This window comes from Neoarius graeffei, chromosome 18 (genome assembly GCF_027579695.1).
Source record: "Neoarius graeffei isolate fNeoGra1 chromosome 18, fNeoGra1.pri, whole genome shotgun sequence".
NCBI lineage: Eukaryota > Metazoa > Chordata > Actinopteri > Siluriformes > Ariidae > Neoarius > Neoarius graeffei.
Window position 1 is genome coordinate 49,670,374 of NC_083586.1, and position 18,750 is coordinate 49,689,123.

An 18,750-nucleotide genomic window follows, 5' to 3' on the forward strand; every position below is an offset into this window, starting at 1 on the left:
TAAACATTTGCGGTAACTGTTGATCAGTCCTGCACACCGGCTTGGAGGAATTTTAGCCCGTTCCTCCGTACAGAACAGCTTCAACTCTGGGATGTTGGTGGGTTTCCTCACATGAACTGCTCGCTTCAGGTCCTTCCACAACATTTCCATTGGATTAAGGTCAGGACTTTGACTTGGCCATTCCAAAACATTCACTTTATTCTTCTTTAACCATTCTTTGGTAGAACGACTTGTGTGCTTAGGGTCGTTGTCTTGCTGCATGACCCACCTTCTCTTGAGGTGCTGTTCATGGACAGATGTCCTGACATTTTCCTTTAGAATTCACTGGTATAATTCAGAATTCATTGTTCCGTCAATGGTGGCAAGCCGTTCTGGCTCAGATGCTGCAAAACAGGCCCAAACCATGATACTACCACCACCATGTTTCACAGATGGGATAAGGTTCTTATGCTGGAATGCAGTGTTTTCCTTTCTCCAAATATAACGCTTCTCATTTAAACCAAAAACTTCTATTTTGGTCTCATCCGTCCACAAAACATTTTTCCAATAGCCTTCTGGCTTGTCCACGTAATCTTTAGCAAACTGCAGACGAGCAGCAATGTTCTTTTTGGAGAGCAGTGGCTTTCTCCTTGTGACCCTGCCATGCACACCATTGTTGTTCAGTGTTCTCCTGATGGTGGACTCATGAACATTAACATTAGCCGATGTGAGAGAGGCCTTCAGTTGCTTAGAAGTTACCTGGGGGTCCTTTGTGACCTCGCCGACTATTACACACCTTGCTCTTGGAGTGATATTTGTTGGTCGAGCACTCCTGGGGAGGGTAACAATGGTCTTGAATTTCCTCCATTTGTACACAATCTGTCTGACTGTTGATTGGTGGAGTCCAAACTCTTTAGAGATGGTTTTGTAACCTTTTCCAGCCTGATGAGCATCAACAACGCTTTTTCTGAGGTCCTCAGAAATCTCCTTTGTTCATGCCATGATACACTTCCACAAACATGTGTTGTGAAGATCAGACTTTGATAGATCCCTGTTCTTTAAATAAAACAGGGTGCCCACTCACACCTGATTGTCATCCCATTGATTGAAAACACCTGACTCTCATTTCACCTTCAAATTAACTGCTAATCCTAGAGGTTCACATACTTTTGCCACTCACAGATATGTAATATTGGATCATTTTCCTCAATAAATAAATGACCGAGTATCATATTTTTGTCTCATTTGTTTAACTGGGTTCTCTTTATCTACTTTTAGGACTTGTGTGAAAATCTGATGATGTTTTTGGTCATATTTATGCAGAAATCTAGAAAATTCTAAAGGGTTCACAAACTTTCAAGCACCACTGTTTAAGCTACATGTACTACACAGCCCTCCTCGAGAATACGACAAACATATATCAAGCACCAGATCATGTTTATTTGACTAACGGGTGTGTGTGAGATTTAGTTTATGGCTGAAGTGGTGTAAGCCATATGTATACGCATGCTTGTGAGGTATAATTATCTGTCAAACGAGTGCAGCTAAAGGAACAGATAACAGATTCCAAGGGGTCAGACCATGCCAGAGGGAGTCCTCTTGTGTAATCACTTGTTCCTGGTCAGGGCAGGTCGAGAGCCTATCACAGGAACACTGGGTGTGAATCTGAAATACACCCTCGAATCCCAGGTGAGCAGCTGGAGTTCACGTCAGGTGAACTTGAGGAGAGTCTATGCAATGTGTCATACCGATCCTCTCCCTGGGCTGGGTATCGGGTAACATGATTAGTTGAATTTGTCACATTGGTATGTTGTGATCTCCTGAGGAGACAAAATGCTTTCTAGATACATTTAAAGGCGTCGTGCGGTAATTTCAGCAATCTGGCTATATCATGTGTCAAAATGTCGGGTTTGGTGGGTTATTCAAGCCCCTCGGTTTCCCGCGATCTCAGTGTCACGATGCGCCCGCTACAAGCATTTAAAGTTGACGCGCACAGCCAAATTTAGGCAGCCAGCCATTAACTAGGTCAACTTATGTGTGACGTCATACCAGTAACCTCCCTTGGGTGATGCTGGCCTGTCGCCATGTTTTCTCTATAGCGTGCGTTTACCAGAGTTGTTTACATTGCGGATTTTGTGGATTTATTCAGTTTGTGGATAGTTTTGAACACTCAACACTATGAAATGATGTATTAATATCCTGTGATAATTCTACAGTTTCCACAACTGCACCTGGAAAACATGCGTTAAAAATAAATTTTGTTTGTTTATAATGTCTGCTTTCCAGCTTCCCAAGCCACCTTTACTAGCTTTTTAAAAACATTTTCACAAAACTCCAATTAAACCTCCATGATCTTTTTTTTTTTTTTTTTAAAGGCAGCTGGGCCATAGAAGGTTCACGCTGCACGCTACACGCGTGTAAAGAAAAGTGGACAAATGTAGCATGACTTGCTCTGGGCCATAGAACGGCGTTCACATTGCACGCTGCACACTTCACGCGTGAAGCGAGAAATGAACATGCACACTTTTTTCTAGGCGTGAAGATGGAAATTCCAGTCAATGCATGCGGTCACCGCCGCGCCAGCCAATCAGAACGGGTCTAGGGAGATAACTCTATGCTTTCAGGGGAAAACTTCAGAAAAAATATAATTGAATGGTATAATTGAAAAATAGTTCTTCATCGGGATTGTCAAGCAGATTATAGAATGTTCGGTGAAATTCACCACGGGTTTCTCTCAGAAGGAAGTGTTCTCGGCTCCAAATTCTGTTCCTTTTTCTCTTCCTCTGTCTCAGTAAAAGCAGAATGAGGCAATCGTCGTCATCCGAAGAGTCCATATTGTTGGTTACTCGGTCAAAGTAGAACAGACGCAACACGTGAACATCCAAGCATGAAGTTTAATGGCCCAAGGTCCGGTTCTTCACGTGAACGTGTAGCGTGTAGCATGCAGCGTGAACCTTCTATGGCCCAGCTGCCTAAGATATTTTTTGGGCTTTTTTTCACCTTTATTGGATAGGACAGTGTAGAGACAGGAAATGAGCGGGAGAGAGAGACGGGGAGGGATCGGGAAATGACCTCGGGCCGGAATCGAACCCGGGTCCACGGATTTATGGTATGGCGCCTTATCCACCTGAGCCACGACGCCCCCAACCTCCATGATCTTGCAATATTATGTACAACACCCCCATGTCGCTTTTAATAGGTCTAAGATCATCATGGGAGAGCAAAATACACTGGCAGTCAATGAAAAAGTCCAGGTCAATAATTCAACATATTATGCAATACGGAGTTGGGGAAATGTCCGTTTTGAGATGTTTCTATTGAATAGCGTGCACAGAAGTCATTAATGAGTTCTCCTCAATCCAAACATTTTTCAATAGTCTTCAGGGAGTGGTCTTTAGGAATCAGCTCAAAGTGCTGTTTTGGAGAAAAACAAAAATTTGTACACGGTTGAAAGGATGGGTTGGATAGCCTTTATTAAGGCCATGAAAAAGCCGACTTTTGTATTCCTTATGTCCAAGATGCCACGGTTAAATCCAGATGACAGATGGCGGGCCCTCGGCATGGTGCAAGCCGGCCTAAGTTTTTCAGAAGTTGGGCGTCGATTGAATGTCCAAACCCTGCCATGGCCTGCGTATTCACCTGATCTCAATCCCATTGAGCATTTATGGGATCACCTTGGTGTTCAGATCCAGAACCGTGTTCCTCGTCCCATGAACAGAGGTCAACTGATCCAGGCTCTTCAAGAGGAGTGGCAGGCCATTCCACAAGACAGGATTCGCCGTTTGATACGCAGTATGCGTCGCAGACTGACGGCTTGTATTGCTGTTGGTGGGGACAATACTCGGTACTGAAGCTGCAACTTTCCAATTACAGGGTATCCATTTTGTTCAGACTACATTATCAAAGCTCACAACAATTGTGATTTTTTTTTTTGTTTATTCATCTCGAGTTAAATGTCAGTATATTGATCTGTAAGCTTCTAGTACATGATTTCATAGCTTATGAATAAAATTATTTTCATAAATGTCACCTGGACATTTTCATTGACTGTCAGTGTAGATCTATAGGATAGAAACCAAAAGGCCAAATTTGGACTTGTGTCCAAATTTTACAGTGATTTATGCCACAGAGCTGCCTTTAACTAATAATCATCACTTATTACTGACGATTGTACGTTTACTAAACAATACAATACAAAGCTCAATACTCCCAGCCTATAACATACTGAATATCAAGTTAAAATCCACCGCAATAAAAGGAAAATGATGAAAACTGGAATATCAAGGGGTTGACTGTATCAGAAGGCCCACTGCATTTCGCGAGATCGCAAGCTGTCAAGTTGCTAGAATTCAATCTTTCTAGCAATACTTTCACCCCCTACAGCTATCAGTATTACACACAATCATAGATTAATCACACAGCATTCTAATTCAAGTGAAAATGGTCTTTAAAAATACACACAAGTAGTGATTTAGTCAGAGAAACCAACCAAAACAAGTCTTCAAGTCGCCGGTCTTCTTCATTCTCGTCTTTGTTTCTGTCGTCGTCAGAACTGTCCTCGTTTCCTTCTGAAGATGAGCGCTCCGGTTCAAATCTGTAAGGCTGGATACCACCAGGACATTCAGCTGTCAAAATCTCTACTTGTGGGCCATTTTCTTCTTCTGTATCGGTAAAATCAAAGCTAATTTCCTCAGCATCGCTCCTATTTTCTGGTGTGTCCGCCATTGCAACTGCACCGAGTGGTTACTGGTATGACGTCACGCAGCTGTTCCATTGACCAAGAGGGGGCGCTGCGAACGCGGGAAATTTCAAGTGATGGGCATGACCAAATAAGGACCGATTACAACCGCGGGAAGCTTTTGAAAAATCGACGGTCAATTTATTTCGAATCTCGAAAGCATTCTGGTGCAGAATAATGCGACTTTTATCGCCACTGCGTGACGCCTTTAACACAGGTGACTAAAAAAAAAAAACAACAACCCACACCCACTTATCTGTACAAACCCACCCGCTCCTGCAGACGCTCTTACTACTCCCACCCCCGCCCACCGTTGCTTCTGTTTCTACCATCATGCAAGATTTTCCAAATATCAACAAATACGTTATTTTAAACATTGCTAGACCATTTAGGCTCCTCAGACTATAGAGAGTCAAAAACAGTTTGACAGAAGGCAAATACAATTTGCTTGGTGTAAAAGCCAGTTAACTTGAATGGTAAAAGACACAGGATTGCACAAAAGTTCAAACACGGAGGAATGCTCATCATTATACACCTTCATTTGTGGCAGTGTTGTAGTCGAGTCACTCAACCTCGAGTCCGAGGTCAGTCTCGAGTAGGGATGGCGAAAACTAAAAAAAATCTTGACCGACCACCGAGCCTCATTAGCCGGTTAAAGTCAGTTAACCTGTGAGTTTAAACAGGGATGCAAACGGCGCGCCTTTTTCACGGCTCGTGCAGATCCGATTTTTTTTTGGGGGGGGGGGGGGGGCATTGGAGTGTCTGAATAATTTAATCAGAGTAAATTCTGTATTAAAATTACTCCATAAGCAAATGCCGTTACAGTCCATGAAAAAGCCGTGAAAAAGTCGGCATCTGCGCCTTTAGTTTGTGTGGAGAGAGATGATCTGCAGTAACATGCATTGTTGGCTACAGACCGAAACATACTTTCAGAATGCACTGGCCAAGGCAGGACTAAACTCCATGTGCCTTCTAATAATAATTAAAAAAAAAACAGAATAGTAATTTGTAAGCTAAAAAGCCTGTCTACACTTTTTTTTCTTCCGCCGAGTGGCAGCTGTGTTCAACTGGGGTGGGACATGACTGAATGGGTGATGGGTGTTTCTGATTTGTCAGCTGTCTTTAACTGGGGCGGGAGGGCGGGACATGACTGAATGGGTGTTTCTGATTTGTCAGCTGTCTTTAACTGGGGCGGGACATGACTGAATGGGTGTTTCTGATTTGTCAGCTGTCTTTAACGGGGCGGGACATGACTGAATGGGTGTTTCTGATTTGTCAGCTGTCTTTAACGGGGCGGGACATGACTGAATGGGTGTTTCTGATTTGTCAGCTGTCTTTAACGGGGCGGGACATGACTGAATGGGTGTTTCTGATTTGTCAGCTGTCTTTAACTGGGTGGGACATGACTGAATGAGTGTTTCTGATTTATCAGCTCTCGTCCTTACACCGCATGGCATGGCCCAAGCGTTTACAAACACACAATTCCAGGTTCTCCGCTCCAAAATCGGCAGCTTCAAAACGATTGATTTTTTTTTTTTTCACTGACAACCAAAAAAAAAATTAACCGGTTGATGTTGATTCGGTCAACCACCGGTCAAACGGTCATCGGTTAACATCCCTAGTCTCGAGTCCCCAGTGTTCAAGTCCAAGTCATTAAAGAAAATTTCGAGTCGAGTCTGAGAACAAGACTCCAACCGCACCATTTGACGGTGGCTGTTGCTGCCTTTATGTGAAAGCGTCTGTGTTGGACTAACGTTCCTGCTCGACCACCCAATTTTAGTTAATAGGCTACAGATAAAAAGCTTGTTCATCGCTCAGCAAGCTCTGCCCACTATCAACAGGGCAAATACCATGAGGGAGGGTTAACACTAGCTCGTTCATCACTCAGCAAGCCGCGCTATCAACAGAGCAATGAACACAGCGTGTCACTTCCTTCTCTGGGTGGAGTCTTACCAAATGACGATTGAAGTTTGAGGTCGTCCCCGTCATCTCCTCGACAGTTCTTCGACACATGGAACACGTAGCAGTGCATTTTTTTTATTTATTTATTTTTTTCATCTCATCTCATTATCTCTAGCCGCTTTATCCTGTTCTACAGGGTCGCAGGCAAGCTGGAGCCTATCCCAGCTGACTACGGGCGAAAGGCGGGGTACACCCTGGACAAGTCGCCAGGTCATCACAGGGCTGACACATAGACACAGACAACCATTCACACTCACATTCACACCTACGGTCAATTTAGAGTCACCAGTTAACCTAACCTGCATGTCTTTGGACTGTGGGGGAAACCGGAGCACCCGGAGGAAACCCACGCGGACACGGGGAGAACATGCAAACTCCGCACAGAAAGGCCCTCGCCGGCCACGGGGCTCGAACCCAGGACCTTCTCGCTGTGAGGCGACAGCGCCAACCACTACACCACCGTGCCGCCCACACAAAATTAGCATAAAAATTAATTTCGTTATAAATATCTTATGCCAAATTATTATGGCATGTTACAAAAAATAAAGAAAAAATCAGAGTCCTTGTCTCCAGTTTACGAGTCCAAATGCAGTTAATGCACGAGTCCTAGGCCAAGTCATCAGTGCTCAAGTCCAAGTCAAGTCACGAGTCCTTAAAATTAGGGCGTGAGTCAGACTCAAGTTCGATTCCTGGACTCAAGTACTACAAGCCTGATTTGCGGTTGATCTCTCTAACCTGCATAATGGTAAAAACTGGCATTCGCCCATGACGTTTTCTTTGCCTCACATGGATCCTTCAAAAATCCTGAATACCTCCTAGAGCAAAAGGAAAGAAGCATAAATTCAATAAATTATCCACTGATTAAAGAAACCTTAATATAAACCTGTGCCTGGTGTAGTCCATGATGGAAAAAAGTGTGCACAGAAGTGATGTGAAAACAACCTTCCATGATGACACCATCCACAAACAAGCCCAGAATAGTTCTTGAGTGCAGACTTGAGTGTTGGAGCCAAGTATGAAAACTGCCTATATATTTCAGCAGCTGCAACATCTCATCACGGCTTTACACTTTAAAAGCTTCTTTAAAATACAAATAGGACTCAATTTCATGCAGTGCTGAGCAATTTATTTATTTACTTATTCCTTCAATAAGCACCGAAGTCTTGGTGGATCTGGGAACACTGGGCACGAACAGGGGGAATGACACCCTGGATGGGAGACCAGTCCACCACAGGGCACCATCTGCAGATTATTTGACACCTATGGGCAATTTAGTAAAGATGGCTCACCTACATGCATGGGGTGGTACGGTGGTGCCTCATAGCAAGAAGGTTCTGTGTTTGAGCCCAGTGGCTGACAAGGGCCTTTCTGTGTGGAGTTTGCATGTTCTTCCCCTGTCTGCATGGGTTTCCTCTGGGTGCTCTGGTTTCCCCCACAGATAAAAGACATGGCTACTCTAAATTGTCCATAGGTGTGAATGGTTGTTTCAAAAGCCCAGAAATGGGAGGGTTGCATCAGGAACCTATATGCACCTCTATGCATGTTTTTGGAAAGAAGGAGGAAACCATAGAGCCCAGAGGAAACTCACCTGGATACAGGGGAACATACAAAACTTTGTACAAACAGTACATCTAGCTCAGGATTGACCCAGGGACCCTGAAGCTGTGGGGCTACTTACTGTTCCATCATGCCACCATGTTGAATGTTATGAGACATATTTTGGTGGTAGTACAAGATAGCTCAGAGGATTCATCGCTGGCCAAGTGGTTAAGGCTGCCAGTCCATTGTGCTCTGCATGCATGGGATTGAATCCCTTCCTTGTTGGAATCCACGTTTTAAAACCCCATCATAATGTTCAGCTTTTCAGTTGGGGTTCAAGCCCCAACACTGCTAAGCTGCTACAATTGGGGCCTTGATGAGCAATGCTTTTAACTTTCTCTACTCCAGGGGTGCTGTATCATGATCGTGAGTTGGCCTAGTGGTTAGTGCGTCTGTCTCTTGATCGGGCAATCGCAATTTCTACTTGTGGTTGGGTCATCTCATCTCATCTCGTTATCTGTAGCCGCTTTATCCTGTTCTACAGGGTCGCAGGCAAGCTGGAGCCTATCCCAGCTGACTACGGGCGAAAGGCGGGGTACACCCTGGACAAGTCGCCAGGTCATCACAGGGCTGACACATAGACACAGACAACCATTCACACTCACATTCACACCTACGGTCAATTTAGAGTCACCAGTTAACCTAACCTGCATGTCTTTGGACTGTGGGGGAAACCGGAGCACCCGGAGGAAACCCATGCGGACACGGGGAGAACATGCAAACTCCGCACAGAAAGGCCCTCGCCGTCCACGGGGCTCGAACCTGGACGTTCTTGCTGTGAGGCGACAGCGCTAACCACTACACCACCGTGGCGCCTGGTTGGGTCATACCAAAGTCAAAAAAAAAAAGTCAAAGCCCTTCCTGCACCATACATGGTGTGTTTGGCAGCGCCGATCTCCATTTCATAGCCCTCGGCTTCTCGCCTATATTACATAGCTAGGGTTACAGTGGGGGGGGGCTGGTCCTCTGGTAACCGTGAGAGTTTGACTCCCCACTCGCATCTGTATTGCAGCGTGCCATGGCAGTAGGCACCATTTTTATGACGGTCTTTGGTATGACTCGACCGTGAGTAGAACTCGCGATCTCCTGATCGAGAGGCGGACATGCTAACACATACCACACCATACCAAAGACCATCATAAAAATTTTACCTACTGCTATCCGGCAAGGCACGCTGCAATACAGATGTGAGTGGGGTGTCAAACTCTTTTGGTTCCCAGAGGACTAGCCTCCCACTGTCACCTTAGGTGAGAGGCTGAGGGCTATGGAGATTGGTGCTGCCCAATGTGCCCAATTGCATGGTGCGGGAAGGACTTTAGACTTTTTTTAGACTGTATCATGTTGACCCTTATGCTCTGACCCCAACTTCCTAAAAGCTGGGATATTCAAAGAAAATAATTTCACTGTGATGTAATATATATATGTGACAACTAAAGGCTGCTTCTTATATGTTCTAGCATGGTCAGCTTGAGGACTCGACGATAGAGTGCTGATCAGAGTTGTGAACAAGAGGTTGAAAAATAGGTTTCTTTGTCGCAGCTCAGACCTTATAAAGAGATACTAAAAGGAAGTGGGGGAGAGGTTAAGGATATGTAGGGCTCCTTTATGGAAAGAAGGATTTGGCTTCAGTTATAGATTCTGTAGTTTCATTGGCACACTTCCTTGCTGAGAAAGTTCACCTCCTTTCCCCTCGAGCACCGTTTTAACACACTTATTTGTAGATCTGAAATACTTTGAATGAACGTATATCATGTACCATCATGTTCGGTACAGTTCTTAAATGCAACCCTGCGTGACGTCGTAGTCAAACTGAACCTCGACATCAGATTAGCTGAATTCTCGCTTGGCCGTATGGCTCACAAACGAGGATCTCTAGAGACCCCAGTACTACTCCCTGGGGCATTCCTAACTGTGATCTCTCCATCTTGCGTTCTCATGACCTGAAGCAGAGTCAACGATCTTCTTTTATTTCTTTTTGAAGGACCAGAACATATGGCTAAATAAGGATGGGCATGGATGATGCTGTTTGTGTCCTTGGTTTTATTCCCCTTGTGTTTGGCTCGAAATAATGGACTCAAAATTCTCAGCTGGTTCTTTTGCCCTCTTAAATGTTACAAAGATCTTCATCCGCGCAAGCTCTGGGCTTTAATTTGGTTTAAATGTGAAAGGGTGAATGGATCTGGTTTCGATCCAGATGAGGTCGCAGGACATTCAGGGACCCCTCTAAGCCATTGTGAATGCAGTCCCTTTTGCTGTTGGATACTCCTCTCAGATGCTGTCCTCGGTGAGGTTCCAACATGCTTGCGGATTTATATATGGTAACAAAAATAAATGGGTTTTGAGAATGAGGACCAAATATAATCTTTCTCAGGAACAGGAGTATCACAAATGGTGGGGTAGAAATGGTGCTGAACCTGCTATGTCTGGAATCCATGCCAAAAATAACACATGGTTCATAACTTACTGCTCTACATGTGAAAGTGAACTGATTTTCCACATTATTATTATTATTATTATTATTATTCCTGTATTGCACTTATGATGTCACGTAAATCAGGTAGAACCAAACCAAATGGGTCACTTTTTATAATTATTCTTACTTTCTTGTGTGTCTCTGTGCCCTTGTTAGGAAATACAGGACATCTCTGGAGCATGTGAATGTTGATAAATGCCAATCTCCATAAATTCACAAGCATATTCTCACATTACAGCTGATTTTGCATTTAGTCACGTTCACAAAGCTCCTTAAAAGGTAAAGGTCACAGAAAGCCGAAAATAACAAAACGACGACTAATTGGTGAAAGCTTGTCTCCTCAGCGTGGCGTGTGCCGAGTCTTCCTCTTTTATAGGCTGCTGTTGCTTTCAGCATATTTAAGTTATTCCACGAAATCGAGTCGTACATGAGCTGATGGCTGACCAGACGCGTAGAGCCAAGTTGGCTATCAGCCATGTACGACGAGATTGAGTGGAATAACGGTTTTATTCTCTCCGCATTCACTGGATTTTGAGAAACGGAGCATTTTTTTAATTTTTTGCAAATTCGATAAATAAAAACTTTATACAACACGTCCAACAAAATAATTTCCGCTTAGGCGGACTTCTTAAAAACCTATCAGTGGCTACACGAATTAACTTTCGTGTTTTTTTTTTTTTTTGAACAAAGTGCCGTCTTGCTGCATGCCGAAGTATAGAATAGCTTTAGACATTTATTTAATTCTTCCTTGGACATTTCAGTTCTGTAATCTTCAAACGTTCTTTGAGCTTTTGAACTAGGGATGTTAACCGATGACCGTTTGACCAGTGGTTGACTGAATCAACATCAACCGGTTAATTTTTTTTTGGTTGTCTGTTAAAAAAAAAAAATCAATCGTTTTGAAGCTGCTGATTTTGGAGCGGAGGACTTGGAATTCCGTGTTGTAAACGCTTGGCGCTTGGGCCATGCCATGCGGTGTAAGGGACAACAGCTGACAAATCAGAAACACCCATTCAGTCATGTCCCGCCACAGTTAAAGACAGCTGACAAATCAGAAACACCCATTCAGTCATGTCCCGCCACAGTTAAAGACAGCTGACAAATCAGAAACACCCATTCAGTCATGTCCCGCCCAGTTAAAGACAGCTGACAAATCAGAAACACCCATTCAGCCATGTCCCGCCCCAGTTAAAGACAGCTGACAAATCAGAAACACCCATTCAGTCCATGTCCCGCCCCAGTTAAAGACAGCTGACAAATCAGAAACACCCATTCAGCCATGTCCCGCCCCAGTTAAAGACAGCTGACAAATCAGAAACACCCATTCAGCCATGTCCCGCCCCAGTTAAAGACAGCTGACAAATCAGAAACACCCATTCAGCCATGTCCCGCCCCAGTTAAAGACAGCTGACAAATCAGAAACACCCATTCAGCCATGTCCCGCCCCAGTTAAAGACAGCTGACAAATCAGAAACACCCATTCAGCCATGTCCCGCCCCAGTTAAAGACAGCTGACAAATCAGAAACACCCATTCAGCCATGTCCCGCCCCAGTTAAAGACAGCTGACAAATCAGAAACACCCATTCAGTCATGTCCCGCCCCAGTTAAAGACAGCTGACAAATCAGAAACACCCATTCAGCCATGTCCCGCCCCAGTTAAAGACAGCTGACAAATCAGAAACACCCATTCAGCCATGTCCCGCCCCAGTTAAAGACAGCTGACAAATCAGAAACACCCATTCAGTCATGTCCCGCCCCAGTTAAAGACAGCTGACAAATCAGAAACACCCATTCAGTCATGTCCCGCCCCAGTTAAAGACAGCTGACAAATCAGAAACACCCATTCAGCCATGTCCTGCCCCAGTTAAAGACAGCTGACAAATCAGAAACACCCATTCAGCCATGTCCCGCCCCAGTTAAAGACAGCTGACAAATCAGAAACACCCATTCAGTCATGTCCCGCCCCAGTTAAAGACAGCTGACAAATCAGAAACACCCATTCAGCCATGTCCCGCCCCAGTTAAAGACAGCTGACAAATCAGAAACACCCATTCAGTCATGTCCCGCCCCAGTTAAAGACAGCTGACAAATCAGAAACACCCATTCAGTCATGTCCCGCCCCAGTTAAAGACAGCTGACAAATCAGAAACACCCATTCAGCCATGTCCCGCCCCAGTTAAAGACAGCTGACAAATCAGAAACACCCATTCAGTCATGTCCCGCCCCAGTTAAAGACAGCTGACAAATCAGAAACACCCATTCAGCCATGTCCCGCCCCAGTTAAAGACAGCTGACAAATCAGAAACACCCATTCAGCCATGTCCCGCCCCAGTTAAAGACAGCTGACAAATCAGAAACACCCATTCAGCCATGTCCCGCCCCAGTTAAAGACAGCTGACAAATCAGAAACACCCATTCAGCCATGTCCCGCCCCAGTTAAAGACAGCTGACAAATCAGAAACACCCATTCAGCCATGTCCCGCCCCAGTTAAAGACAGCTGACAAATCAGAAACACCCATTCAGTCATGTCCCGCCCCAGTTAAAGACAGCTGACAAATCAGAAACACCCATTCAGTCATGTCCCGCCCCAGTTAAAGACAGCTGACAAATCAGAAACACCCATTCAGCCATGTCCCGCACCAGTTAAAGACAGCTGACAAATCAGAAACACCCATTCAGCCATGTCCCGCCCCAGTTAAAGACAGCTGACAAATCAGAAACACCCATTCAGTCATGTCCCGCCCCAGTTAAAGACAGCTGACAAATCAGAAACACCCATTCAGTCATGTCCCGCCCCAGTTAAAGACAGCTGACAAATCAGAAACACCCATTCAGCCATGTCCCGCCCCAGTTAAAGACAGCTGACAAATCAGAAACACCCATTCAGTCATGTCCCGCCCCAGTTAAAGACAGCTGACAAATCAGAAACACCCATTCAGTCATGTCCCGCCCCAGTTAAAGACAGCTGACAAATCAGAAAACAACCCATTCAGTCATGTCCCGCCCCAGTTAAAGACAGCTGACAAATCAGAAACACCCATTCAGTCCATGTCCCGCCCCAGTTAAAGACAGCTGACAAATCAGAAACACCCATTCAGTCATGTCCCGCCCCAGTTAAAGACAGCTGACAAATCAGAAACACCCATTCAGCCATGTCCCCGCCCCAGTTAAAGACAGCTGACAATCAGAAAACACCCATTCAGTCATGTCCCGCCCCAGTTAAAGACAGCTGACAAATCAGAAAACACCCATTCAGTCATGTCCCGCCCCAGTTAAAGACAGCTGACAAATCAGAAAACACCCATTCAGTCATGTCCCGCCCCAGTTAAAGACAGCTGACAAATCAGAAACACCCATTCAGCCATGTCCCGCCCCAGTTAAAGACAGCTGACAAATCAGAAACACCCATTCAGTCATGTCCCGCCCCAGTTAAAGACAGCTGACAAATCAGAAAACACCCATTCAGTCCATGTCCCGCCCCAGTTAAAGACAGCTGACACTCGGCGAAAGAAAAGTGTAGACAGGCTTTTTAGCTTACAAATTACTATTCTGTTTTTTTTTTTGTTTTTTTTTAATTATTATTAGAAGGCACAATGGAGTTTAGTCCCGCCTTGGCCAGTGCATTCTGAAAGTATGTTTCGGTCTGTAGCCAACAATGCATGTTATTGCAGATCATCTCTCTCCACACAAACTAAAGGCGCAGATGCCGACTTTTTTCATGGACTGTAACGGCATTTGCTTATGGAGTAATTTTAATACAGAATTTACTCTGATTAAATTATTCAGACACTCCAACGCCCCCCCCCCCCCCCCCCCCCCCCCCCAAAAAAAAAAATCGAATCTGCACGAGCCGTGAAAAAGGCGCGCCGTTTGCAATCCCTGTTTAAACTCATAGGTTAACCGACTTTAACTGGCTAATGAGGCTCGGTGGTCGGTCAAGATTTTTTTTTAGTTTTCGCCATCCCTAACACAGACTATTTTCTTTTTATCTTTTCTTTAATAGAACATTCTGCCAGATTTTCAGTAATAAATTTTTCAACACCTCAAAGGTTGAAAACAAACAAAAAGACATTCTCATCTCATCTCATTATCTCTAGCCGCTTTATCCTTCTACAGGGTCGCAGGCAAGCTGGAGCCTATCCCAGCTGACTACGGGCGAAAGGCGGGGTACACCCTGGACAAGTCGCCAGGTCATCACAGGGCTGGACACATAGACACAGACAACCATTCACACTCACATTCACACCTACAGTCAATTTAGAGTCACCAGTTAACCTAACCTGCATGTCTTTTGGACTGTGGGGGAAACCGGAGCACCCGGAGGAAACCCACGCGGACACGGGGAGAACATGCAAACTCCGCACAGAAAAGGCCCTCGCCGGCCACAGGGCTCGAACCCGGACCTTCTTGCTGTGAGGCGACAGCACTAACCACTACACCACCGTGCCGCCTCATTCAGTATCAAAATACAAAAATAATTTCCAGTCATACCATAGCCATTCTATCATCTTTGTCAAATGTGTATTTGTAGAGTAATTTCCAATGGAATCAAGTGCAACCAAGGTTGTAAAACAAACAAAAAGACTTTTTTTTTTTTCTCTCTCTTTGTACAAATTTAACTAGATGTTTGGTAATAGGCTAACGCAGGACTTTTCAAAGTGTGGGGCGCGCCTCCCTGGGGGCGCAACGTGAGGAAATGGATCGATTTTTAGTACCTAAAGCTACAGTGAGTGAGGACAATCTATGAGTGAGGAGACAGAGTCTGGGCCAAGCAAAAAAAAAACAGAGCCTCCAGGATGTTGCGATTTGCAACTTCAACGCAAATTCAACCAGTCCCCGCGAATTCAGGGCGGTGTTGCAATTACATCCAATCACCGCAACTTTCCCCGCAAATTTGACCAATCGTTGGCGTCGTCTTGAGGTGACGTCGACAAACTACCTTCCGCCTTACTTCCGTGTATACGTTCAAGAGAAGCAGCATGCACGCAGTGTTGCCAGATTGGGCGGTTTTTAAGTGCATTTTGGCGGGTTTTGAAACATATTTTTGGGCTGGAAAGCGTCAGCAGTATCTGGCAAACATTGCATGTGCGAGTCACTGTTTATGTAGGCTTAAATTATGTTACTGAAAGTGTGTTATGTTTACAGTGAAGCACTGTGTGCACTTTACGTTTTTTTTTTTTACTTAATACAAGAAATTAATGGATGCCAGCATTTTTGCCAAAAATGGTATTTTATTTTCCATTGTTTAGGCAGCTTCAGCATCATACTGTGAGATTCTGTTCAAATTGGGGGTTTTTTTCCTTCTATGAAGCCTGAGCCATTTATTTTATTAGTTTATAATTATTGTTTAATTTAGTCTTCAGGAGAGACTGCCTGCACACAGTACTAGTATTAGTTTTTTTTCTTACATGAAAGCTGAGGCATTTATATTATATTTTAAGGTAACTTCATGTTGTGCTGTGAGGTTCTATGCACTTTAACTTTTGAACCAACAGGTGCATTTGGATAAGTAAAGCCTATTTTTCTGCATTTTTGTAGTCCGGGTAATCTTTTATATTGGTAAAGTTGTTTATAGGACCATTTCTCAGTGTCTTTGTTTTTTTTTTTTCAATAGTTTTTCAGTAATAACTTAATATTTAACATATTACTCAATTTTAATCTCAAAAAGAGAAAATCGCAACAATTTCTCGCAACTTTCACTTCCTCCCGCAATGTAATCACAACAAAAACCTAAAGAACACCGCAACTTTCATCGCAATTTTTTGGAAACCCCCCCCCCCTGCAACATCAGACATTTTAGCCCGCAACAATCACAAAAAAGGCCCGCGGAATCCTGGGGGGACTGGAAAAAGAAGGAAGTATGACCACGATTATTTAAAGTTTGGATTTTCATGGACTGGATCTGAAGATGCTCCACTGCCACAGTGTGTTGTCTGCCAAGAGGTGCTAGCTAACGATGCTATGAGATGTTTAAAATGTGTAAAACAAGATGTTTTAAAAAGCACAGATGTTTAAAATGTGAAAAAGAAAAAAATAATGTGTACAACAACCATTTTTTAAAAATACGAATGCAACATTAAGTATAGCAACAACAAAAATTGTGAGGGGGGGGTGCTGTTGTTTATTTGCTCTCCGAGGGGGGGCTGACTCTCCCACACTTTGAAAACCCCTGGACTAACGTATTAATTCCTGTAATGGGAAATTCACACAACCACAAACGTTTTCTTCTTTTCACATCCAATATCTGGCACAAAAAAAATTCACTATATTTGGATATATAATATATCCAAATATAGTGATTTTTTTTTTTTTTTTTGGTGCGCGCGCCGGAGCTCGTTAAGCACGCAGGACTGACACTGTTCTGCGCAAGCGCAACACAATCGCACTAGAAAGCATGTTCAGGCTGCCAGTGTAGCTGCAGTCTTTTTAGTTGGGAATTACGAGTATTTCCACTTTCATCTCTATGTGATACACAAGTTTTGATCGGCAGAAAATCGGCATATTTTAATTTTGACCGGCCGGTCGCCGGTCATGGCCGATCACGTGAAAATAGGCCGATTCCGATCGGCAGCTGGTCAATCGGTGCATCTCTGGTTTTTACCTTAGTTTTTTGCCTTTTTGGTGGCGATCTTTCAATCATTCTTTAGTTGACATTCAAGGAATAAATTGCAAAAAACAAGCTGGAGGTTTTTATTTTAAATATTGAACTCAACACTTACCTCAAACAATACTAAAATGAAATAAATAGTATAATGTAACAAGATAATAATAAAATATCATAATTAGATGTAAGAAACCACTTAAGGTAACACCAAGGCAACTAACAATAATGAAAAAGCATTACCCTAATTGGTGCAAAGCCTGCATGCCCTATCAGAACATTTAATTCTGCGTGGCTTCCTGAAAAAAACTCCAGTGCCCTATCGTAAGGGAAGTCGTTGCTGAAGCGGGATAAACGGGATAATGCAATAAGGCCGGTTCCTCGCGTCAAGCTGCTACTGTCTGCATCAAAATTGGTTTATAGCCTGACTCAGGGATGTCCGTTTCCTGTAAGCCAAGAAGGCTATGATAAAGCTCATCACGAGCACGACGTAGGCTATATTTTAAAATAAGGGGTCGGAAGGCGAATCGGGAAGGCTGCGTTATTTTTAATTAGCCTAACAGGCCTACTTGCAGTCCGGGTATATGTGCAATGGCAGGCCTGTGGACACGCCCCTCCGTCTCTCTCTCTCTGTGTGGGTGGGTGGGTGTGTGCGCGTGCGTGAACGAGAAGAAAGAGCACTATGAATGAACGGAACGATACGCAACGGAATTTTTTTTTTTTTTCAAAATCGCGAGTCTGATTGTGTGGCAATAGGAATCTATTGTGTGGCGCTGCGCAACACAATGGTCTATGTATGGGAAACCCTGATATATTTTTGCTCTGTTTCAGTGTATAAATCTCCAGAATATGAATCCTTGGGTTTTGACCTGACTGTTGAGCGACTGGTTTCTATCGGCTACCCGCAGGAACTGCTCAGCTTTGTGTACGATCCATCCTTCCCCACCAGGTACGCACCTCTAGATGTTTTACTAAAGTATCAATGTTTTATCCCTGAGAGAAATGCGTTATACCAGGAACTCAAACGGTGGTAGTAATTAGCAAACAGAGGCGGACATGGTACCCAAGTTCATTACTTAAGTCAAAGTACAGATCCCACTAGTCAAATGTTACTCCGATACAAGTGAAAGTTGTCCAGTCAAATTTTTACTTAAGTTAAAGTACTGAAGTACTTGCTTTTAAAAATACTTAAGTATTAAAAGTACATTTTCTGTCAACGCATCGTTGTATTATTGCCACAACGCTTATAATACCTCATGCCTCTGAAGCAACCGACTGGATTTACTGACTAACTTGTAGAACTTGTAGAATAAACACCTGGTAGAATGATACAAAATGAAACTGAACTGAATTGTAACGCTCCTCCCACCCACAAAGCAGCATGGTAGGGTTCTGA

The 18,750-nt window shown here is 43.9% G+C and overlaps 1 protein-coding gene across 2 annotated transcripts in view; it reads left to right on the forward strand.

The window, feature by feature from the left end:
• Positions 1-18,750, forward strand: part of nt5c2b (5'-nucleotidase, cytosolic IIb) — a 138,133-nt gene that overhangs the window by 71,056 nt on the left and 48,327 nt on the right. For both annotated transcript variants that reach the window (XM_060898968.1, XM_060898969.1), the window contains exon 4: positions 18,186-18,303. In XM_060898968.1, the coding sequence (XP_060754951.1) occupies positions 18,186-18,303 (118 nt within the window). The remainder of the gene's footprint in view (positions 1-18,185; positions 18,304-18,750) is intronic.